The 27,013-nt window shown below is 33.3% G+C and overlaps 1 protein-coding gene across 1 annotated transcript; it reads right to left on the bottom strand.

The window, feature by feature from the left end:
* Positions 1 to 24,188: 24,188 nt before the first annotated feature.
* Positions 24,189 to 26,680, bottom strand: LOC112707106 (ethylene-responsive transcription factor ERF054). The gene has a single exon (XM_025758690.3). It carries the CDS (start codon positions 26,231 to 26,233, stop codon positions 24,986 to 24,988), a length of 1,248 nt encoding a protein of 415 aa, XP_025614475.1. The 5' UTR covers positions 26,234 to 26,680; the 3' UTR covers positions 24,189 to 24,985.
* Positions 26,681 to 27,013: the final 333 nt, after the last annotated feature.

The following is a 27,013-nucleotide window of genomic DNA, read 5'->3' as shown; positions in this document are numbered from 1 at the left end:
TGTATTAGACATTTCTTTTATATTTTTATAATTTTATAATATATTTTAAATATCAATATTCAACTAAAATATTATTTTTATCCCTATCCCTATGTTAAAACTAATTTACTTGTTTTAATATAACTTTTTAAGGGGGGAAAATCTATTACCCATCACAACCACACATGTACAAATACAGTATTGATTTCAATTATTTTGACAGTAGCACATGGATTGCTGTTAATTACAAATATCATTCGCACTATTTGCACCAGTAATGTTGCCATATTTATATGTAAAAATGATATGTATATAATAAAATTAGTTATGAAAATGAGTTATTATATGTAAATATATATTATATAATAATTATATTAATTATATATTAAAATTAATTATTAAAATAAAAATATATTAAAATATAAAATATATAATAATTAATTTTAATATATAAATAATATTTTTATTATTTAATTTATTTTAAATATATATTTTATATTTTAATATATATTTTATATTAATGAGTAATGGATACGTATTTAATATGGTCGATTTATATATGGGGTCGATCCGTCCCAATTCATTCCGCCTAATGCTTTATGGCGGATTGACGGGTTGGCGGCCTAGTCCGCTTGATTTTAAAAAAAATTTATTAAAATTAATAAAAAAATAATTATTAAAAAATTAAATACAAATAAAAAACAGCCAAATTATAATATAAATTTTTTTATTATCTTTTTTTAACTTTTTACTTCAATAAAATTATTTAAAATAATATTTATCAATAGAACCATCTTTATTTTTAAAAATAAGTCACATAATTTAAGCATATATACGAAATTGTAAAATAAAATAAATAAAGTTAATAACTAAAAGAAGAATAAAAATAAAAAATAAAAAAATTTGAAAATTATATAATTATTAATTTTATAATAGTAATCACTCTTTTATTTAATAAAATAAAAATAAAAATCCTTGACCCAGTTGACCGCCCGTCCCGCACCACCAAAACCTATAAATTTGATGGTGCGAGTTTTTCGAATTTTTTTAGTTTGATAGGTTTCAAAATCTAGCCTGATCCACTTTGTTTAGTGTAATACCCGGTCTAACCGAAATTAATTAAATAATGAGTTAAGTAGGAGCGAATATGATTGGAATATTTGGCAATTGGAATTTGATGATTTAAATATAATATTTGGATTCAGTGAATTTTTCCGAGTCGGAAGACATAGTTTTCTGCGTAAAAGCGCGCAGTGGAATTTTGACCGACAGTACCGGCTGAGACCTGTCTGGTACTGCAGCTGAGAAAGTTGATTATGAGTAAATAAGATTAAGAAATGAGGAATTATAATTAGGGGAGGTAGAAATATTTGAAGTGCGATTTAGAGCGCTAATGTTAAAGGTTTTAGTCCAAAATTGGGCCAACGGACAAAAATAAATGAACCGGGCCTAAGTGGGCCCAAGACCCAACATATATAAACATTAGTTATGAGCATTTCAGCTCATTTTGCCCTAAAGAAGGTGTGTGGGGCGCTGAATTGAGAAGAGAGAAGAGAAGAGAGAAAACCTAACTCTCTTTGATCTTCAAACCACCATAACTTGAGCTACGGAGCTCCGATTGACGAGCCGTTTGCGGTCACGCGTCGCTCTTCTCATCCTCTACAATTCTATCTAAGTTTTGTGGTGAGTATTCCATTCATCTCTGCCCAGTTTTCGAAATTCCTCACTGTTACACGTTTTTGGGAAGTTAGTGTTGAAATCTTGTGATTTTGGGTGTTTAGGGATACTCCAACATGGATTCTAAGTGGGTTCTATCCCTACTTCATATGAGCTGAGGTAAGAAGTGCTCAAACCCTTGTGATTTATCATCTTTATGAGCCCTAGGTTGATGTATGTATGTGATATTGGTTATGTTAGTGTATTTGGTGATTTTGATGCACAATTGGGAGGTTGGTATTGCTTGTGGAGCTTTGGTGAGGCTTGGAGCTAAGGGTTGGTGGAGACTTCCAAAGAAGAGGCTCAATTGATTTGGCTACAAGAGGTACGGTTTAAGTTTCATTTAAGTACCGTGTGGTGTGATGAGAATTCCTAGGCTAGATGCCCCTAGGATTAAGTTTGGATTGTGTAAATGGTTGGTGCTAATATGCGTAGTTGGTATGTAATGTGAAATTAATGATTGAATTGAGAATTGTGTGGCCTTGTATGTTTGGTGTATTGAAAATTTGATGTATTGGGTAATGAGTATTGACTTGTGGTTTATGAATTTAAATTGTGAAATTGGGCCAGAGGCCGTAAATTTTGGGCCGGAGGCCGGTAAGAGGTAAGAAAGGTAAGTTGATGTGTGCATTGTATGATGACACAAGTGATTGGATGGATTTTAGATAATGAATATATGAATGATTGGGTTGGTTATTGAATAATGAGGTTTGAGGAGTTGAAGTATGGAAATTGGTAATTTTGGGTGAAATTGTATAGATGAGGTATGTTTTGGTTTTGGTTGAGGTATGTTATGTGGTCATATATGTGATCATGATTATTGATGCCTTGATGGTATGATGATGCATAAGAGATATGTATGTTGTGGTATATACTTGAGAAATGATTAAGGTTGATTTGTGGGTGAAATCATGTGACAGTGAGTATAATATTGATTATGTGTAATGATGATTGATTGGAAATAGTATTGTTGGAAATTGGGATGAGGAAAGATGTATGACATGTTAATGTGTTTGTAATTTAGCCATTTATTTGAGATGGGTAAAAATGGTTATATGGCGGTTTTGTGCATCATGGTAAAGTGTTAATGTATGAGTTGAGGAGGCTTGATGTTGATTTTGGTATATTTTGATTGATTTCAAAAAGGGTTGAAACTAGCATGTTTTGGTTGATTTTGAAAAGGGTTGAAAATGGCTTGTTTTGAAAAGGGCACTTTGTGGTTTTGTATGGAAAATATGGTTTTTGGGCATACTTTGACGGGACATAACTTGGACTACGGATCTTTGTTTTGTGCCAAATCTGTTTAGAAATGAAATTGGATCCGGGATGTCCATGCCGTTCGAAGAACGAGTGAAAAACGATTTAAAATGAGAGAGTTATGTCCGTCGGAAGATTGGGGGTTGAATCTGTGAATTCTGCATCTTTTAACTTAGAAAACTTTTAGCAGAATGACCCTCCACGCGTAGGCGCACTTGGCGCGTACGCGTCGTTCTTCGAGAAGGCACCATCCACGCGTGCGCGTGGTGTGCGCGTGCGCGTCGATGCGCTGCACCCATTGCCCAGCCATTTTCCCGAGAGTTGTGCCAGAGTTGTGCCAGTCTTGTGCCTGGGGCGCAAGTGTAGCCACGCGTACGCGTGGCTGACGCGTACGCGTCGTTATCTATTTTTCAATCCGCGCGTCCGCGTGAATGGCGCGTATGCGCCGATGAGTTTTGTGGCCATCCACGCGTACGCGTGGAGTACGCGTACGCGTGGCTCTGTTTTCATCCCAAAGTTGATTTTTGAGTATTAAAAGCCAAATCTCATACTTCTAAGCCTCCGATCTCACCCCTTATTTATTAAATCATTATGATATGCCTAGCAATGAGAAAAGAGCTAGGGGATGTGGTAACTTGCGAGTGAAGCAAGGGGAAAAGTTATGATCAATGATGATCAACGATGATTATATGAGATATGGGGGATGACGGTGGGAGTACCGTGTATGCCATGAGCCGAAGGGCTACATTTATTGATAAATGGCTGGTTCTTGATTGGACCATGAGCCGGATGGCTGAGTTATTGCCGGGTCACGGCAAAGCCATTATTGATTATGGCTGAGAATAATTGCATATATGATTAATGAATGAATGTGTTAAATGGATAATGATGGAAGATGTTGAAATGTGATGTGTAACCCCGGGTAGTAGGCAGTGGCGTTGTCCACTTGCTCCGGGCGTGAGACGGAAAAGGATGTTTATGATAAATGAGTTTAATTATGGAGTTTTGAATGAATGTATTTGTGATACCTGGGTAGTAGTAAGGGTTGTGGTTCGTCCCACTTGCTCCAGGTTAATGTTTGAGATTTGATAACAATGAGGATTGATAATAGGAAATGAGATTGAATGAATATATGCTTAAGATACCTGGGTAGTAGCAAGGGTTGTGGTTCGTCCCACTTGCTCCGGGTTAATGCTTAAGATACCTGGGTAGTAGCAAGGGTTGTGGTTCGTCCCGCTTGCTCCGGGTTAATGCTTAAGATACCTGGGTAGTAGCAAGGGTTGTGGTTCGTCCCGCTTGCTCCGGGTTAATGCTTAAGATACCTGGGTAGTAGCAAGGGTTGTGGTTCGTCCCGCTTGCTCCGGGTTAATGCTTAAGATATCTGGGCAGTAGCAAGGGTTGTGGTTCGTCCCACTTGCTCCAGGTCAGAGATTGTGACGCCTGGGTAGTAGCCGCAGTAGTGGTTGTTCCACTGGCTCCAGGTTGAGCTGTTAAACACCCGCCTGGGTAGTAGCCGCTGTAGTGGTTGTTCCACTGGCTCTGGGCTGAGCGGGTAGTAGCAAGGGGTTGTAGCTCAAACCTACTTGCTCCGCAAGGGGTGTTTCTGTCCAATGGTTAGCTACCAGGACATGTCGGGTTGGCTATATAACCGACAGATGATATCATCAGCCATAGGGCAGGCATACATCATTTGCATATGTTTGAATTGTTTGGGTTTGCCTATTTGTTTTGGATTTCTATATCATACATGCTATGTTACCTGATTACGTGCTACTTGTTCTACTTGTACCTTATTTGTGTATTACTTGTCTGTATTGCTTGTGTTTGTACAACTGAGAGATCCCTCATGTTGGTGTCGGTGGATGTTGGTGGCTGTCCTTGATGAGATGAATTGATAATGCGATTGCATGATGATGATGATTTTTGAATGAGATAATTTGAGTCCCTGGGTAGACGCAGTGATGTGATTTCACTAGCTCCAGGCGAGGGTATGATGTATTGATATAGAGTTGCTGAGACAGAACAACTGGTGATGGTTTTGCTTATGATTCTGAGTCTGATTCGTGTAAGAATCAGCGAGTTGGGAAACATGTGTAACATGAACTAGATTTAGTATCCCCTTACGACATATGCCTATTCATGGATTAGTGAGAATCTAGGCTGGATACTTGGAGAAAAGGAGTTTAGGATGCTTAGTGAGTTTTTATTGCAGTGCATTGTATTTATTTGGCACTTTTACCGTACTGGGAACCCATGGGCCCGGGGTTCTCATTCCGTATATATCTCTTGTTTTTCAGATACAGGTCCAGGTGCTCAGAAGTGAGTTGTGGTTCGTCTGAGAGCCGGCGAAGATCTTTATTTTCTCCACTTTGTGTTTTGCTTAGAATCTCTCCACCTTTGTTTTGAAGATATTATATTATGTGTTGAACTCTTTTGGAACTTGCCTATAGAGGCTCTTATGTTTCCTTTGGGAGAGATTAGGATGTACTGTTGTCAACTACTTTCATACTGTACCCTAGTCGGCCTAAACTTCACGGGTCGCGACTAGTGGCTATTTAATTATGTTATATATATCTATCTGTTATCTATCTCTTAATCTCCTTTATGCCTTGTCCATATATCGCTTTCGGCTTCACGTTTTATCCTTTCGTTGTCGAAACGTGAGTGATACGTCTTCGCGATTTTATTTCTACTCTTTTCAGGCTTCTCGATTAATATTCCTTTTGAAATTACCTATATTTATATATTAAAAATCCACCTGAGAGTCGTACCACCGTAATATCATTGACTTATGACTCGAGCATAAGGATTTGAATATTAGGGTGTTACATTTAGCGAGTTCAATGAACCGACCCGACGGATCCAACCCGTTTTACCACCCCTATATGGTATGGTAGTTTATTTATTTATTTTTTTTTTTTTTGAAGAAGAAGAGAGTATTATACTAAAGCGAGCCTAGCAAGTCCAAATAGGCTATATTACAAATTTCAAGAGGAGCTTCCTCCACCCATATCGTATCTAAATTGGATAGGGCCAGTTTTGCTAAACTATGTGCAACCAGATTTCCATTTCTCTTTTACACGAAAAATCTGAAAAGTTCTAAACCTATTCAAAAGATAATTGCAGTTTAAGAGAATTAAGCCCAGACTATTCTTATAAGACTGAGCATTCCTAAGCCCCCTAATAATATTTATATTATCACCCTCTATGATTATGTCAAAAAAACACCCATGTAACGCCATATTTAGGCCAAGAAGACACGCGGTTGCCTCTACTTCAGCAATTGATAAATCAGTTGAGAGCTTTCATATGCCAGCTACCATAATAACTCCCTCACCATCTCTAATTACTGCTCCTGCTTCCCTCTCCCCATCGCTGGAACAAGATGCATCAAAATTGAGCTTGTACGCTCCTGATGGTGGCACCTCCCATGAACTGTGACTGAGACTCCCCGATGGAGGTGCTGCAGCGGTTGAAGAGCGATGATTCTCTGTCTCTTCAAATTTGCAGAACCTGACGGTAGCGTGCTCGATGACTTCTTCCGGGTTGGAGGAGATTCCATCGAAGAGCAACCTGTTCCTCTCCCACCAAATTCCATGAAGACACTCCAAAAATAAACCCCTCTTCTTTTTTTTATTTGTTCTAGGAGTTTTTCAATCCACTCCTCCAGCATTTGCTCCTCTGTAAAGGCAGTCCGAAGGGTAAAGGGAGATCCAAACCAAAGTTGCTGTGGCCAAGGACAATCTCTGAAGAGGTGAGTTTTAATTTCTTCTTGTTGCCAACACCGTGGGCATAGCGTTGAGCCGTTTATCCCTCTTTTTTGCAGATTTATTTTTGTGGGGAGACCTTTGGAGATAAGCCGCTAGACAAAATTAAAGGTTCGTTTGGGAGCTTTGATCGCCCAGAACACTTTCCAGGAAAAGGTGTGATAATGGTTTTGGACGCTTGCCTGTGTCTGATTTATGTTTTGCAACATAATCATGTGGTATGCCTTCTTCACTTCATACTCTCTGTTTGCTGAATTTTTTCAAAAAAAGCAATCTTCTTGTTGATTGATGTCTATGAGAATTTTGAGAATCTTTTCTGTCTCAAAGGCTAGAAAATTTTGCCTTATGAGTTGTTCTTTCCATTGTAGAGTTTCTTGGTTAATTAAGTTATCCACTGTGGTTTCCTGATCAAAGCTTGGACATGAGCTCCAGCTCTTAAACCCGTTTTCATTAGGAAGCTACGGATCCCCCAAAATTCTAACTGACTTGCCTGTTCCTATTCTCCATAAACCCCCCATTTGTATCACTCACTTTGCTCCCCTTATACTTCTCCAAATGTAGCTTGGATTGTAGCTTAAATCTGATCTCAAAAATTTTTTCCTGTTGTAATATCTAGCTTTGAGCAGTTTGGCTACCAGAAAGTCCGGATTTTAAATAAGCCTTCATCCTTGCTTCGCCAAGATTGCTTGATTAAACGCCTCAAAACTCCTAAAACCCCTACCTCCATCTTCTTTCGATCTGCACAGCTTTGACCACTTTATCCAATGGATTTTTCTCTCTCCATTTTTGCTTCTCCAGTAGAACCTGCTGACCATTCCTTCTATATGTTGGCAAAGACTCTTAGGAATTTGAAAACACCCCATGATATAAGAAGGTATGGACTGGATGATGAATTTGATTAACACTTCTTTACCAACCTTTGAGAGACATTTTTCCTTCCCTTTTTAAGCTTCTTTCAAATTCAATCTTGAACAAACTCAAATATTTGTTTCTTGGATCATCCACCCTTTGTGTGCATATTGCTTTTCTTCATCTGCACTGTGCCCTCTGCGCTCATGCTTGGGCGTTCACTTTTTCCAACTTTTACTCCACATAAGTTTTCTCAATTATTCAATTTTGTAATATCACACGGATAAAATATCTGACTTTAGTAATATTTGCTTTAAAAGTTATACAAATTATCACGGCTCAAAATGAGTCATGATTGACGCTTAGAAAAATAGTTTTCGAACAAATTTAATCGATTCAAATATAAATTGAATAAAAAAGCTACAAATTTTATACAGATTCTAAAATAAATAATTATATATTTTTAACAAAATTAAGATAATTAAAAATGGTTGGATCTTGCCTGTGATATATAGGACATATACCTTTAGAAATTCGATAAATACTGGGTACTCATTGCATATCGTTATTCTTGAATAGAAAGTCTCACATAGTCGAGTATTTGTTCCTGAAAAATATTTTTAGAAAAATAGGGTGAGTTTTATAATTTAGTGACTAGAAATACATCTATAATTGACATGAGATTATATAAACATTATTATTAAAGTAACTTTAATTACAAAATAGTGGTTAATAATCATAAGTGAATCAATAAGAGAGTTCTCGTACAGAAATCAAATCAAAAGTTCACACTTGGGCGGCTACACCTCTATAGGTAGCCATTTCCTCTAGTGTGTCTATATGGAATAACAGATCCAACGTGTGGCGTACACGTTAGGCTAGCAACGCCTCTACTAGCTAAGGTCTGAGTCAGATGCATCTAGGTCAACATCATAACCGCCGTTAACTACGGTTTTCTAATACGAGCCTCCCAAACTAATTCAAAACATATAATTTCAAATACAGTAAATCTTTGATCTTTCAAATATATAACGTATCAAATCAAATCAAATCAGATAATATTTTCTCATCAAAAATCTTTTCCAATCATACTTTTTCAATCATAAGAAATTTCAAAAATATTTCACAATCTTTAAAATAAGTGAGTACCAACAAATACTTAAATGCTTCAAAAACATATATTCAAGTAAAATCAAACATTTTGGAATAGTGCAAAACTTCATAAAAAATATATATGGTCTCATGTATAGTTACGAAAGAATAAACTTCATAAAAACAAATTATTTAATTCTAATAAATCAATTATTCTAATTAATCAATTTAAAATCGTTCAAAGCAAATATAGTGAGTATAATTCAAAGATCATAATAGATATATGTCAAAATAATTATAGATGCACAATAAAACGATTATAATTGTAAAGCTTACTCACAACGTGGTTTCAAGGGATCGAAGATACCGAACCCGTAGTGCCAAAATCCAAGGTGAGGAGGATTGAAGTAGAATGGAACGAATGAGCGCAGAATTTGGATTGGGGCAGTGACAAAGTGGAGCTGGCGATGCGATGACGAAACAACCCTCTATTCACGGCGGCTCATCTCGCCCATCGTGTTTCTCTCTTTTCGAGCTCTCTCTTCTCTATCAACAATGGCCACGATGACTTGGCATGGTGGCGGTTGAAGCTCAACGGCGACAGAGACAAGGCGCGGCGCTATAGTAGTTCGACGGCGGCGACGTAGAACGGCGGCAATTTTTCTTCCATGTCTCCTCTCTTGCGCTCGTCCCCTCTCTCAGACGCATCTCTTTCAGTTCTGGCCTCTAATGGTGACGCGACAGCGGCGAGCTGGACGCGGCTAGCGGCGATGCGACGAGACACGAACGGCGAGCTCCAGGCCGGTGGTGATGAGGCGCGGCTCTCTCTCCTCGCGTGGTGGCTCGTCTTGGACAACTCCCTCCTTCCTCCTCCCTTCTCTTCTTGCGATTTCCCTCTCTCTCTTCCCCTTTTCTTTCTTTCTTTTTCCGTCGAGTCTGGGTGTGTGTGTTGTGAGGAAGAAGGTGTGAGATGAGTGAGGGTGTGTACGGGGTGAGAGGTGAGTGAGTGAGTGTGTAGCTAGGGTTAAAGAAAGAAGAAAATTATCTAGGAGTGGGTCCTGCCGTCTTATTTATTTATTTATTTTTTGTGGTTATTACATTCTTCCCTTCTTTAGAAATTCGGTCCCCGAATTTCAAACCAATATATTATGTAATATCGCGTGAGCAGCACAAGTTACACATAGTTCATAAAATTAAACATTGATGCAACGAATAAAAAATTTAGAAATACGAGAAAAAGTAACATTCTGACAACTTTAATCAAAATAAATACAATCACATTATGGAACCATAAGTTTAATAATGTGTATAAATATTATGCAAAAACAAGACTATAGACGAAATACTATTACAAGAGTTTAGGAAAACAATGATATGCATTAGAATGAAAAAATTCTTTCGAGAGTAATGATTATAGGAAAGAGTTGTGACAATCATAGAATTAAAGGGGGACACAATGAATAAACTAGCAACGAAACAAAATCATTTCAATGATAATCTTTCTCGGACCTAAAACATTGTTATGATAGCTTGCTTATTAACTACTATAGAAGTTCAACTAATTACAACATAACCACACAATGCAACATATTCCTTCCGGTTAAAGAGATAAATACATTTAAATAGCTAATCTAAGACTCAAATCATATATCCAAGCTTCATGAAAATCATATAATAAAGATAAATTTGCAAATTTATATAAATTTTCTACTGAGATCAAAACACTTGTCATTCATCATAAAAGTTTTTCCATCAAAAAAGTACTTTAAAATTTTTATTTATTTATTTATTTATTTAAAAATACCTTTCTAATATCAAAACTTATTAATTAATTAGGAGACATGGCCTAGATAAATAAATACATACAAAGATCACTTCTAATTTATTTTTAATTTAAAAGGACACAATTTTTTAGTATCAAAGAAGAGAAACAAGATACATGGCCTAAAATCTATATGTATAAATCAAAAATGGAGCATTAGGGTAAAGAAAGTTACAAAAAAAATACAATAAGAAACAGTAGCATCACAAGCAAGAAAACGAAGAGCAGCACTTTTATAAGCTAAATAGAGTATCCACAACATTCATAAATCAAAACCACAAACAATAAGATAGAAATAATAACAGAGAAGCAAAGTAAAATAATAAATTCAAGGTTTGACACCACATTTTAGAATATATAATCGATTAGTCATAGAAATGAAAACATTAACTGTCACATAAACTAATTTGCTCTTTTTTTCCTAATTCAGAAATCTCTATAAGTCTCTTGTAAATTATTATTATTATTATTATCATGGCTTTAGTTAATAAGCACACTAGTATAAAAATAGAAATTACTTGACTATAAATGATAGATAGATAGTGTAAAATGTGACAAGATGTTATTTATTTTTTTGTTGTCCTTTATGTCAAAATTTACATGTACATTCAACTCATTTAAGTACAAAATCTTAGTTAAACCATCCAAGAAGAGATCCTTCAATACTTTATATGCAAGAACATTTTAAGTTTTCAGCACAACAATTCATAATAATTTTAACATAATTCAAACCCCTCACAGCGTTCAAGCAAAATTTTCCAATTACGGTTAGTGTGACCAAATATGGCAAACACATGTACAGAAAGCCAAAGATAAGTGAAAGAAAATCCTTGTCAAACTAACATAAGACTAGATCAAACAAAAATACAAGGTGAGAATAAAGGCAAAGTTGAGTTGGAAAAAATATGTGTAGACAAAATCTTGCTCCTGAATCTCCAAAGTTAATCTCCAATACACTCGGTCATTTAACTGCACAAAAGCATGTTCACGATTCAATTCCAATATCTCATCCAAAGAGAAAACACCACCAAAAAAGTTAAAACTAAAATCAAATCCTCTTATCCTTGATAACCCCCACAAGCGATGCACCGCGTGATTCTGGTCAGAGATAGTTGGAAGCATAAACAATTATACCATTCGTGTGATCGAATCCAATAACTTCTATGTGTTCGGCCAAAAATAAAAAGCGATAAAAAGCAAAATTGAGTATATATGATACAGTCAACATATATGGTAAACAACGACCAATAAATGCTCATTAAACACTTACTCTCCTATCTTAAAAGTGTGTCAACTACTAGGATAGGAGAACAACAGGTTGGGCCTATCATCATTCTAAAAGCTAATAGTAAAAATCATTAAGAACGAAACACAAACTGCTATACCAAGTTAGAAATCACCATATGAATGAGTATGGTAGTCAAAAGTATCGATTGGAAGACAACCCTGCAAAGAAACAGGAATTGACATGTTCATATTAAATACATGGAAAGAAAATAGAAGAGACAAAAGAAAATATCTAGGGAATTCAAACTCCAGGTAATAGTCACCAACTTCATATCTAAGTATCTAACTCGATTACATGGACAATATTACTCAACCAAATCAGCGAACATAACGCTGCAAAAAAATAGCTTTAAATTGAACTTTGCACCAACCATTAATGCTAGAAAATAAATATGGCAGAAAAATTCAATAGAAAAGACAAATTTAATCTAGATCATGAGTATTTTTGTATAGCTTCTTCTTTTTTCAAATCATATCTTCTAAAAAAAATTTTAAATTGTTGCAACCAATGAAAAGCATTGAAGGTCATAACCAAAGTGAAACGACTATATAATCAAGTTATTTTTATAATATTTAAGGGGTAGAAAGAGAAAGAATAATATAACAAAGACATATCAACCTCGAAATCTTGAAAATAGTCTTGGTGCAATCCCATACCCTTCAATTGGTTCCTAAGAAAAAGAGAAGCAAAAATCGATTTCCAAAATGAGCCATGATCGGCAATCAGAAAAATAGTTCCCTAGCAAATCTAACCGACTCAAATATAAGTTGAATAAGAAAGTTACAAATATTATATAGGTTCTAAAATAAATAATTATACATTTTTAACAAAATTATGATAATTAAGAATGGTTAGATCCTGCTTGTGACATATGAAGGATATACATCTAGGAATTCGACAAAGATTAGGTACTCATTGCATATCGTTACTCTTGAATAGAAAGTCTCACATAGTCAAGTATTTGTTTTTGAAAAATATTTTTAGAAAAAAAGGGTGAGTTTTACAACTCAGTTACTAGAAAATACATCTATAATCGACATGAGACCATATAAACATTATTATTAAAGTAACTTTAATTAGAAAATAGTAGTTAATAATCATAAGTGAATCAATAAGAGAGTTCTCGTACAGAAATCAAATCAAAAGTTCACACTTGGGTGGCTACACCTCTATGGGTAGCCCTTTCCCCTAGTGTGTCCGTACGGAATAACAGATCCAATGTCCGGCCTACACGTTAGGCTAGTAACGCCTCTGTTAGCTGAGGTCTAAGCCAGATGCATCTAGGTCAACGTCATAACCGCTGTTAACTACGGTTTTCTAATACGAGCCTTCCAAACTAATTCAAAACATATAATTTCAAATACAATAAATCTTTGATCTTTCAAATATCTAACGTATCGAATCAAATCAAATAATATTTTCTCATCAGAAATCTTTTCCAATCATACTTTTTCAATCATAAGAAATTTCAAACATATTTCACAATCTTTAAAATAAGTGAGTATTAACAAATACTTACATGCTTCAAAAAAAAAGATATTCAAGTAAAATCAAACATTTGGAATAATGCAAAACTTCATAAAAAATATATATGGACTCATGTATAGTTTCGAAAGTATAAACTTTAGAAAAAAGAATTATTTAATTCTAATAAATCAATTATTCTAATCAAATTAAAATCGTTAAAGAAAAATATAGTGAGTATAACTCAAATGTCGTAATAGATATATGTCAAAATAATTATAGATGCACAATCAAACAATTATGATTGTAAAGCCTACTCACAACTTTGTCTCAAGGGACCGAAGATACCGAACCCGAAGTGCCAAAATCTAAGGTAAGGAGGATTGAAGTAGAATGGAACGAATGAGTGCAAAATTTGGATTGGGGCAGTGACAAGGTGGAGCTAGCAATAGTTTGGATTAGTGACAGGAACGGTTCAGCTCCAGTAGCAACCAAGGTTCACCCAAACGGCGATGCAACAGCGGTGACGGAACAACCCTCTATTCACGGTGGCTCATCTCGCCCATCTTGTTTCTCTCTCTTTGAGCTCTCTCTTCTCTATCAACAATGGTGATGACGACTTGCCATAGCAGCGGTTGAAGCTCAGCGGCGATGAAGGCGCGGCATTGTTGCAGTTCGACGGCGGCAAGGCAGAACGGTGGCAGTCCTTCTTCCGTGTCTCCTCTCTTGCGCTCGTCCCCTCTCTCAGACACATCTCTCTCGGTTCTGGCCTCTGATGGCGACGTGACAGCGGCGAGCTGGACGCAGATGGCGGCGACGAGACGAGACACAAATGGCGAGCTCCAGGCCGGTGGTAATGAGGTGCGGCTCTCTCTCCTCGCGTGGTGGCTCGGTGTGGACAGCTCGCTCCTTCCTCCTCCCTTCTTTTCTCGCAGTTTTTCCTTTTCTCTCTTATCCTTTTCTTTCTTTCTTTTTCCGTCGAGTATGGATGTGTGTACTATGAAGAAGAGGGTGTGTGCAGCTGGGAGAGGTGAGTGAGTGAGTGTGTGGTTACGATTAGAAAAAGAAAAAAAAATATTTAAGAATGAGTCCCACCGTCTTATTTATTTATTTATTTTTTCTGGTTATTATATATGATGATATAAACAATGTAAATTATTTTATATATATATATATATATATATATATATATATATATATATATATATATATATATATAGACTTTTTTTTGGGTAAATATATAAAAAGACACTTTATACAAACAAGATAGTAAAAGCCACCCTATATGTAAAATAGCACTCTGGGTCTCTAGCATATGTGCATTTTGTTTTTGTCATAAAAGACTTATGGGCTAATAGAATGGGCTTATGATAAATGGTTAACTAACACACGTTGGAGGCCCATTACCCATTTTCTAGTATATCCCATGTTGGGTGTCATGTCTCACTAAAAAGTAAAAACTCTGATACCTATTTACCAAAAAAAAAAACTCTAATACCTAAACTTGGATTGGTCAAGTGATCAATTTACTCGTCCGTTTAAGTAATTATCGAAGATTCAAATTTTATTTTATGTATGTAAAATTTATTGACCAGTGACAGACTCTTAAATAAAGTTCAGATCTGCAACGAATTAATCCTTATCCCGTGAATTAAGAAATACTGTGGACAACAAAAAAAACCCAAATACCTGACCAAAAAGAATACCCGAATCAATGTGGTCATGTCACAAACATCATAGTTTTCCTTGGGCTTCAGTATCATACAATCCACTAATATTCAAGACATTTTTCTAAAAGTTCAATAAACACTTATAAATTATAATGCATTCCTCCTTTTGGGATGCATTTGCATTAATCTTGTGGGTTACATCCTTAAAAGTTCAATAAACACTTATAAATTATAATGCATTTTTAAAATGAGTAAAATTTGATTTGATTTTTTTAATCTCCACAAATATATATTGACCTTTCATGAAATCTATGTAATAATACACTTGGTACTTTTATATTTTCTACATGTGATATTAAACACACTAAATGATAATACTAATATAACCCCTCCTAACTTATGTTGTGAATGAAAACAGAGAGGATTATGATGAATTTTATAAACCCTTTAAAAGAAGATCAATAGAATTTTCCCAACCTTAATATAAATGTTGTTGAACACTTTATATACCTAGTTCATATCATGTACAGTTTCCATTCATTATTACGTGTGTATTTCTTTTATTAAATGAGTACGTGTATAAACTATAAACCATTAACTGAACCCTCTTCTTTCTAAATCTAGATGCTTTTCATGAATTCTTTGAGCTGAAGTAGCGGCTTAATTAATTAAGAAGGTTATGGAATTCATTAAGAAGAGCTTACCCAATCTACTGTTCTAGGAAGAAAAATTGCACGCAAATTTCCTGTTTGGTTCAAACTTTGTTTTAATTAAATGAAGAAAATGTTGATAGCAGCCAGAGTCTCAACAGTGACATAAAAATTATTGGGTTTGGTTTAGAGAAGGATCAGCATCATACAAAACTATATGGCTACGTCACTAGTAATCTAGCATCGTGCCAGATATTTTGTTCATCGTTAATTATTACCTTTAACATATTTATCATCGTAATCGTGGTTTTTTAAGTTTTGTACTCAAATTCTATGATCAGAAATTTGATTAATAGAAGCTATAACCAACTTTTTAGCACGTGTTTTTAATTTCGCTGAATTAAACTCGAAATCACTTTAAAAAAAAAGGGACAATTTTGACTATTATTGGACATGCTTAGTGTACTTTTTTTATTTAAATAAAATTCTCTTATTTATGAGTATATATTAAAATATAAAAATTTATCAATTTGTGTATTTAGCAGTAAGTATAAAATGCGAAAAGCAAATTTATAGTATTTTTTATGACTATACCAGTAAAAATATGAAGTTCTATTTTTACTAATAATACCAGCGAAAATGCAATAACATTTACGCAGAAGCTGAAAGTTGAAATGCAAGGGAAATGGAATTTTATTTTTGAAAATACAACTTCCTAGAAATGTTTGAAACTGGCCATGTAGGAGTCTAATTTGACTGATATTATTAATTTTTTCAGTTCAAAATTTTCATTTTAGTACAGATTATTCAATCGTGTAAATATTTAAAAATAAAGAATTATTTTTAAGCAAATATAGTAATGATTAATTAATGCTTAAATCTTCGTTTAAGCATTTTTTTTCTTTTTAATCGGAGAGGAAAGAAAGGTGATTTCTTTCCAAAAAATACTTGAAGGAAAATCCTATTATCTTGCATAGAAATGAATGAAAGCAACACTAGTGTTGGAAATGGTTGAACATTTGTGATTTGGTAAATCTCATTACCCTTAGGGTGGGTGTGGTCGGAGGGAATACAAGTATATTCCCAAGAATTTTGAGATGGGAATATCTTATTCTCATATTTGGTTCAAAATTTAAAAAATTATTTTTGGGTATGTTTTATTTTCTGAAATCAAAATCCAACCCATTTCATTTCCATCTTCCCCCTAGTTATCTTTAATTCCAATGGAAATGGAATGTGTATAATAAAGTGAAAAGACCAAAATACCCTTGTTAATTTCACTCCAACCCTTCTTTTCAGATTTTTACTCCTCATTTGATTAGAAACCAAAACCCTAGCAGAGCCCTTCCCACATCGAAACTAAAACCTAGCCAAGCTTCTTCCCCAAATTCATGGAAGCTCCACCGGCGTCAGCACCGTCTCGCCACCGATTTGAGTTTGCACAACCACCCGTCACCTTATTCTAGAAGGAAATTCACTTCAATCGTTCGTTTATGTTCGTGTTCCATCATCGCAGCTCACATCAGTTCACCGCGACTGTATGCTTGCCGTCGTCGCTGCCGCGCCTCTAGTCGGATCCTCTGCGTCGCGTGTTCGCGTTTGGTCTCTCTCCTCCGTCACTCTCTTGCTTGGCGTCGAGTTCGCCGTCGACGAGGAAGCTTTGCTACCGTTTCTCTAGTGCTTCGCATACGGTTTTCTCTCTCTCTCTCTCTCTCTCTCTCTCTCTCTCTCTCTCTCTCTCTCTCTCTCTCTCTCTCTCTCTCTCTCTCTCTCTTCTGTTGGTTGCAGGGGATACTAAATAAGAGCAAATTGGTTGCTATTGATGCTGGAAACAGGGGCTACCCTCCGAATAAGGTATGTAAGTTGATGATTACGATGTTTTTGACACCAAATTTCTGATGATTTGATGATGACACTGATCTGAGGTAGTTAACATCGTTGTTAAGTTTTCATAAGGTCACAAGTTGAAAAGTTGTTTTCCACAGTGAGTGCTTTTGAGTTTTGGTGTTTGAAATTTAAGGGGAGAAACTGAAGGTTAGATGGTGAATTGGTGATTGAGTTTTGGAGCACATCACTTAGTCATGTGTTTGCTGTTTTTTTATTGTTTTTCAAGAACCAAAATTGCTTGTAATTCTTTTACTCTGCCAGATATTTGCAATTATGTCACTGAGAGCTAAAAAAAAGATAACTCTAACCTGGTTTTACTAATCATATGTTTCTTGTGGGGTGTGACAACTGAGAACTGCATACATATCTGTGAAGATGCTCTGTAACATTTGGAAGAAATCAAAGAAGCTTTAAATTTTGATGCTAAACACGTATTTATTTTTCTTCTTGTTACAGAGACTTGATTGCTAATTACCGAAATTCTGTCGAGGAGCTTGTTAAGTCTGAGCCGTAGGAGCCTGTCAATTTTCAGGTTGGCTAAAAACCACAACTATTGTATTATTTATCGAGAGATTGTAGCTTCCTTGTTTTACTAGGTGTGTATCTCCAGTTTCTAACTTAAAATTAACAAAATTGCTAAGATTTACACTTGATACGTTGTTCAAGAGCATGTCTCAAAATTAGATTTATGTTCTACTATCTCAATGTAGTCAAGGATTAATAGGTGTAGCTTAAAGTTATTTCTTGAGGGAAAGATAGCCGATAGCACATGTATATTTGATTATTATCAAAGTACAGAACACAAGAAGTGCATAGCTGAACAGCATTCTCATTGATGTTGAGTACCACTGTCCTGTTGTCGATAGAAAACAGAAAAAGTAATTATAAAATTCACACTACAAATATAAAAAGGGATTGAGAGAAATTTATCTGTCTATCTTGAATTCTCGATCTGGTTTTCAATCCACTGAAAAATATTTCTATGAAAATTTGGATAAAACTCATTATTACTAATTTTATGACTAATTTTTACTATTTACGATGGGAACGAACAAATGCCATTCAAGTGAGGGTTGGTTTGCTGCAATATATCTCATAGTTGTGTGATTCCTTACTTCAAGTTTATAAAAATTGATAAAACAGCTTTACTTTTTCTGAATACCATGGCATTTAGCACATGGATTGTTATTATTGCGATTGTTTCCCTATAGCTTAGCTTATAGCTATATGGCATAATGTGTATACTTTTTGATGTGTAGGAGTTACTAATCGTTAAAAAAGTAGGGTTCTATTTTTTACTTCATTACTCAAGTTTCAATATTGAATTGTTAAAAAATTGTTAACATTATCTTTCTTGATATATATTATGAATTTAATCAAAATTCATTTCCTTTATTTTTAAATTACCTCATACTCATATACTAAATTATAAATTCAATAGAACTCAACTTAAGCTTTTAACTTACAATTTTTTTTTTGGATATTACTAAAAATTTAATATAAAAATTTTTCCTTTTTTTATTGGATTAAACATGCTAAATTTAAAATTCTTTTGCCATTAGTTTCATATTAAAAATTGGTTTCCATGGTGTAAAAGAAAAAAATAATATGATAATAGTTGTGTCTTATTCATTGATTGTTGTATGCAAGTTGATATAGTTTATCCCATAAGCAACAGTTGAATTTATTACTCATTTGTCAACATTATTTTCAATTTTTAGGAATATAGATACATATCTTCAAGAAGAATTTTTTTTATTCATCCAAACCTCAGCCTCATCAGTTTAGTAATTATGCAAACAGAATTAGAATCAGGGTAGCTAATATTCTATTAGGTTCTGTTTAGTTAGTTAATGTTGTTAGTCTTGCTGGCCAAGGTAGAGATAATGCTTGTATATACAAGTGTAGAGCATGTATAATCAGTTAGGCTACTTGTTCTTCATTTCTATCAATATTGAATAATCTTCTGATGTTCTTGCTAGTGTTGCTTTTAATTTTTAGGAGCCTCCAACTCCCGGTGTTCCTGTTGCTCCCGGTGCTTCTGCTGCTCCTAGTTCTTCTGCTGCTCCTAGTGCTTCATATATAGAAAGGAATAAAAGAAAAAGAGGGAGCAAAAGTGAGGAAGTGATTGACATAGTAGTAGAATCAATGAGAGATATGAAAGGTGCTTATCAAGAACATACAGCCGCTTTAGTTGATATGGTTTCTTGTTTTAAGCATGAGAAAGAAGGAGCTGAGCGCAGAATGAAGCTAATGGCACTATTGAGAGATGTTCCTGGTTTGAGCGGTGATGATAGAATGAAGGCTGGCCTTAGCATTCTAAGGGACAATAGTCTTATCGACATGGTGTTCCAACTTCAATCGGGGAAACTTTTGCCATTTTTGAAGAAATTGCTTTAAATATTGCTATTTTTGAATTTTTATTGAATATTATAGTGACTTGATAGGAAGACATTTGTGCCAATTGTTGCTATTGTTTTATGAGGAATATAAGGTTTTAAGATCCATGGAAAACTAGTTAAAGTTTCTCTTGAACTAGAATGTGTAGCAACTGGTAATGGCTTGATTCCAAGAAATGTTTGTTGAAAATTGATGGTGGATTTTGGATTTTTGTTGCTTTGTGTATAATTGATCACTGATTTTGCATCTTTAGAAGTAATTACAATGCTAGGAGAATAGAGATGTCGCCATTCAGTTAGTTGAGGATCATCTGAAATAAACACTACTCCTTTTACATTGTCATAGTCATTAATTTAATTATGATAAAATTAATTTTAATTAAACATTTGTTATTAAGGGTATTATAGTAAATTTATTAGTAGAGATAAAATTTAGAGTCGATAATAATTTAACTAAAGATATTTGTTATTAGGAATATTTTAGTAAATTTAAAAAAATTAGAATCAATAATAATTTAACTAAAGATATTTGATATTAGGGTATTTTAGTAAATTTAAAAAAATTTAGAGTCAATAATATTTTTAACTAAACATATTTGTTATTAGGGGTATTTTAGTAAAAAATTTAGAGTCAATAATAATTTAACTAAATTATTTGTTATTAGGGATATTTTAGTAAATTTAAAAAAATTAAAATCAATAATAATTTGAACTAAACATATTTGTTATTAGGGGTATTTTAATAAATTTAAAAAAATTTAGAATCAATAATAATTTTAACTAAGATATTTGTTATTAGGGGTATTTTAGTAAATTTAAAAAATATTTAACTTTTAGTCATTAATATTTTAATTAGAATGATTAAGGATAATTTTGACATATTATATATATGACCAAGATATTTAAACTTAACCAAACAAAAATTTAGTCATTTTTAGGATTATTACATAATATTCTAATGTATTAAATTTTACAACCAAATATAGAAATCATATATTCCAAGTAATCTCATTCCTAGGAATATAATGCCTAGGAATGAGATTACTTGGTAATAAAATTTAATCTTTGAACCACACACACCCTTACATTTTCGCTTGGAGCTTCTGGTAATTGCTATTAGAGTATTCGCGGTGCAGTTTGGATCGGTTTTGAGTCAAAAATCCATTCGATTCGAACATTATGTTTACTTGCGGTGCGGTTTGGATTGGATAATTTTAAAAAAAAAATTGATCTGATCCGATTTAATTTCGAGCGGTTTGGATTGGATTGGATTTGTAGTTTTGTAAATTAAAAAAATTTAAATATATATAACAAGTCTCAACATTAAATTTCAAATAACCAACAATGATATAGTAAGTCTTAACAATATTTTAAAAAATTAACGATAACATAACAATAGAAATAAAATTATAGGTTAGTTAAAATAAATAAATAAATCACATTTTGAATATAAAAATCTATTAAATAATAATAATACATGAAAAATATAAGAATGTATAATAAATTGAATACGTTATAAGTATAATTCTAAACATAATAATAAAATAATAATATTATAATACATTGTGCGATTTAGATTGGAATCTGATCCGATCCAACGGTTTACAAAAATTAAGATCTAAATCAATTTTGAATTAATACAATTTTAATCAATTTTTAGTTTGAATTAAATTGAACGAGCGATTTAATTTGAATCGATTTGAATTTGAAGTCCTAATTTTTTTTTTGTGACAAGTCTCTAATTGCTATGTCATTTTCGCTGATATTATTAGCAAAAATATGAGTTTCAATTTTTCATATTTTGACTGATATAGTCCCAATAAAATATTATAAATTTAGTTTTCGTATTTTATGTTTATGAAGATATCATTAAATATACAAATTGATAAACTTTTGTATTTTGATATATATTGATAAATATTTTTTTAAATTAAAAAAAAAAGCCTAATGTACTGCATTACAAAATTTTAGGAAAATCATCCCTATAAAAATTAACAAAGGGTTAATTATTCTATTAATTTTAATAATTTTACTAAATTTATAATTAAATTTTTAAATTTTAAGATTTTTATTAAATTTTTATATTGTTTTTATTTTTATACTTAGATTATTCGATTCGCATGTAAAAAATATTAAAGTTAACAAAATATTCTTCTTTAAAAATATGTAATCATCAAAAATATATGTAATTAAAGGTCTAATTAGGTCTTTAATTATAAATTTTTTAATTTATAAAAAATATTCTATTAACTCTAATAATTTTTATATTAACAAAAATATAATTACAAAATTAAAAATAATATAAAAACTCAATTAAAAATTTTTAAAATATAAAAATTTAATTATAAATTTAATAAATTATAAAGACTAATAGTATAATTAAACCAATTAACAATTATAGTGGAATAATTCAAGGTTTTATAAAACATTTTTCAGGTGTTAATCTTTTGATTTACTTTTTTCAGGTATTAGTCCTAAAAAAACTCATGATACTTGCTATTGATAATCGTATTTTTTAATTAATTTCGTTATATTTACATTTTTTATAATAAATACTGTTTTAACATTAATATGTATTTTTTTAATAATTATACACAGATTCTCTTTGTTTTATTAATTAAAAAATAAATTAAATGTACGATTAATTAAAAACAATCGTAATTTTATACACGAATATCAAGAGTATTTAGTGTAGCAATAGTATTTTTTTAATTAGCACCATAATGCATGATTATGAACTAAAATCGTGATTGATAATCATAATGATAATAATGGTAATTGGTAAAGCCTCATCGTTATCGTGCCGTCACGAGTAAGATATTTGAGAGATGATCTCATGGGCCGGTGAGTGGGCCCACAAGTGGGCCATCATAGTTAAGCACTCTTTGAAAATAAAATATTTAAGTGAAATAATTAACGTGGAAAAGGCGTGTTTACCTTTGTCTTCATTTGTATTTAGAGATAACAAGAGACAATTCCAGGCTAACCATATTTTTGGTGGCATTCTTAATCCAAAGCATGAAAAGTACAACACAACTCATCATGATTAGCCTCAATAATTTCGCGGTTTTGTTAAGCACTTAAGAATCTTATAAATGGTGGATGGACCATTTTCAATGAAAAATTATTTTCATATTTTAGTATATATTGAATGTTATTTTCAATAGTTTTTCAAAGTGATATTAATTATTTTTCTTAGAAACTGTTGTATTTAATGCTGCTTTATTTTTTTCAAGATGTAGTGTTAGTTGATCTTGTTTTTAGTTAATTATTACATGTATCTAGCTCTAAGTGAAAGGTGAACAAGGAATACTTATTTGAAGTATATAAGTATGAGAAAATACATTCCATTTAGAATACTCTTCTTAACATGTTAGGAAATTTTTAATTTTTGTGGCATCTATAAATTAAGTAATACACTTTTATCTTCTAAACCAAGTCCCAATGACGCACTTCTCTTGTATTATTGGCTAAATAGCAATAGCATAATAATTCTCTCTAGTCTGTACTATGTGAAATTTGGGATATATTAAACTTATGCTAATCTTTTTATATATTGAAGGGAATCAGGGATCATTTACGTTACACGATAAACTATATCAACATAAATATGTATAAATCACGTGTTTATTCACACCAATATCCTTCTCACATTTAGATAATACAAAATTCTGACACAAAAATGGAGTGTTAATAACTTAATATCCACTCTAACTATGCTAATCTTTTTCAATAAGCCTAATCTTGAAGAGAGTTTAGCTAAAAGTTTCTAAAAGCATTGATTAAAAGGATAAAAAATAATATTTTGATATATTTAATATGTAACACAAATCATTGCGTGGTTTACACATTAGATATGATGCTGGGCGTGGTCAAACATATGGGAACTAGAAATTCATAGTGTTTCGCAAGGACGGTGCTGTGAGTGGTGACCTTGTCATAGTAGATTCCCTTTTAGTCAACATTTTCTCCTTTGAATATCACAAGAACCAGATCCTACTTCTCTCTTACTTTCATATTGAATCACATACCAATGCAGATCTTCCATTTTGAGCTTATATCTTTTTTTTCAGGTAATTAGAAAATTCACTGGTTCCATAAAGGATGTGAGCAAGTACAACGTCTCCAAAACATACAACTAATTTTAAACTAGTCGATTAAATAGTTTACTCGTTTGTTTAAGTAACTCTCAGAAATTCAAATTTTATATTAGATATACAACAAATTATTAACCAGTAACAATTTAACAGATCCTAAATCAACTTTGATTAGAAGATACAGTAAAAAAAACAAAAAAGCAAAAGATGCTATATATGCAATTGTTAGTGTATAATTCACCACTCATGAATTTCACATACATATATATTTTTTTCTGTTGAAATATATTGATTAAAAATTACACCAAATTGGTGGATGGAATATATATGTTTTTGTTGTGATTCAAACTCCACAATGTACAAAAATATAAACTAAGATAGAAAGAAATGAAATACATATGATGAATCCATCAGCGTTGGAGCTGAAAAACATGGCTCATAAAACGCATGGACCTACTCATGAGAAGGAAATCACAAAACCGTCTCCTTCTTCTTTCCCTATTTAACCTACACTCTACCATATAATTAATAATGAAACCAACAATCAAGCTAAGAGTGTGTGTATCATCAAAGTAAAATATGTAAAATTGATCATATCATCAGAAATGGTGGTGGAAGGCCCAGAAAAACATGGAGCCTTACATCACACATGATTGAGAGTTTCAAGTTCATAGAAGGGATGAGTTTATGGTATATAAGAATGATGATCAAGAAATAATAATCAAAGAAGGTTCACAGGTTGTTTTGGTGAAAATATCTGCAACCTGGGAGAGGACAAAAACTAAGTTTTGTTGAGCTAGCAGTGGAGATAATAATATTTAAAACCATGATTTTATACATCAAAAAGTACCGTCAAGATTAGGATGTTGTTACTGATACGTACAAAGCCTAATCAGCTTTTGTATTAGTAGCAGTGTCCACTCTTGACGGTTCACTTTTAATGTACAAATGACTAAAATGGAAATTCCAATCAAGCAAATTAGGATTGTTTAAAGGAGAGAAAGGGAAAAAGTGAGTTCTGAATCCTGATCCTTCCAGAAGAAAGGCCTCAATCTTGTTGTATATGAACATCAGCAGCATCATGATTATCATTGAATCCATCTTGTTCTTGTTGTTGGTGCTGATTTGAGTTGTTGAGACCAAAAGGAACCTGAGGTTGCAAAAGGAAACTATTGTTGGAAGTGTCCAAATCATCCCAAACAGGACTACCTGGACCCCAACCTGAAGGAATAGCATTGAACCATGCAGACATCTCTCCCCACACCAGTTCTTGAGAAACCCCTTCACTCACACTTCTTGAATTCTCATTACCCTCTTCTATGGGACTCTTCTCCACATTCGCATTCCCTCCTTCAGAAACCTCTTCAACTTGCTTTGTTGTTGTAATAGAAGAGGAAGGAGATGAAGTAGTAGGAGCATCAGAAGGTGCTTCTTCTTGATTCTTATCATTATTATCATCATCCTTTTTGTTGAGGAAGAGTTCAGGGAAGTTGAGGCGTGCATTCTCACCTCTAAGCTTGAAGGCCTCGCGATCATAGGCCATGGCAGCATCTTCTGCAGTGTCGAAGGTGCCGAGCCAGAGTCGAGTTCTGTTTCGAGGTAGACGAATCTCAGCTACCCATTTCCCCCAATGGCGTTGCCTCACACCTCTATAAAGCTTCGTCGTGTTCAACGGCTGCGACGGTGGCCTCAACCTGTTGTTCATCATCATCATTCTCCCTCTTGGACTTAGGTTCAGTGCTTCGCTCCAATACTGAAGAATCTGCTGCTGATTCTGTTGTTGTAGCATTTGCGGTTGATACACTGTGTTCATCATGTTCATGTTATTTTGCTGTTGCGGATGATGAGATTGAGAAGCGAAAGAAATCATTTGGTTGTTGTGCGTTGTTGGTTGCATTGGTGGGTGCATGAAAGGGGTATCTGTTCTTGTTCCGTATTGGTAAGAGAACGGCATTTGCATGGGGTTCTGTTGTGAGGGATCAAACGCAAAAGGAAACACTATTCTGGATGATTGTGAAGATGGAGGAACAGAGGAGGAAGAAGAAGAAGGAGAAGGAAGAGGTTGTTGAGGGGAAGAAGAAGAAGAACGTTGAGGGCTTCGAATCTTCTTGAGAGGTCTGTTATGTAAGACGGAAGCTTCATCAAAAACTGGCTTCCATTGAGCCCTCTGAAAGAAGGTTGGATCATTCATTTCATCAAAAACCTTGTGTGCATCACTGTCATCATCCACACCCATGTTCCTGAACCTGCTGCCACTGTTGCTGTTCTTATTATTATTATTACTAGCTTCATCCATGGCCAATTAATCCCTCCGCTCTCTCTTTTCAAAGAAGAAAAAGGAAAAAAAAGAATTGGAATCAAAATCACAACGAAGCAAAAAGCAAATAAAAAAAGGGAGATTCAGATTTAGGAGTGTGGGGAGGCGAATCCGATCGAAATCAAAAACAGGATCGGATACCAAAGCTATAATCTTTGAAAGTACCCAATACCCATATCTGGATTGAATTGCAAAAAAAGCTAGAGAGTAGAGAGCGAGCGGGAATCAGAGGCAGGAGAATAATAGTGAAGAATGAAGATGGCTTCTTCTGAGTCAGAAACTTGGGGTGGTGAATGCTGAAAGCAGTGCTGAGGAGAAACAAGGAGAGGTTGGGGCAAACACCTTTTATATCACACCATAAATCTTTTTCTTTTTTCTTTTTTGGGGGGTTTTAGCTATCATGTATGTTTAATTCTAAGTGTAAGAATTTTCAAATTTTTTATTTAAATAAATAAATAATAAATATTTTTAAAATTTAAATTCTTTTATATTTACTATAAAAAATAATTAAATGAAATCCATTTAAAATTAAATTAGGTTAATTTTATTTTATTATGTATTAAAATTTATCTTTATCTACGAATAACTAAGAAATTTGTAAAATAATATTAAAATTAAAATAGTCCCAAAATAATATTATTTGTGTTTTTTTTAGTTTACTTTTTCAAACTTTTTTAAATGCAAAAAATAAAAAAAATTGAGAAAATACATAAATAATAGATGATAAAATTCATAATTGAATCCAATAATAAATAAATA

The sequence above is a fragment of the Arachis hypogaea genome, chromosome 8 (genome assembly GCF_003086295.3).
Source record: "Arachis hypogaea cultivar Tifrunner chromosome 8, arahy.Tifrunner.gnm2.J5K5, whole genome shotgun sequence".
In the NCBI taxonomy this organism is placed as follows: Eukaryota; Viridiplantae; Streptophyta; class Magnoliopsida; order Fabales; family Fabaceae; genus Arachis; species Arachis hypogaea.
The sequence above is the reverse complement of the archived record's forward strand: the minus strand, read 5'-3'. Positions and strand labels throughout refer to the sequence as shown.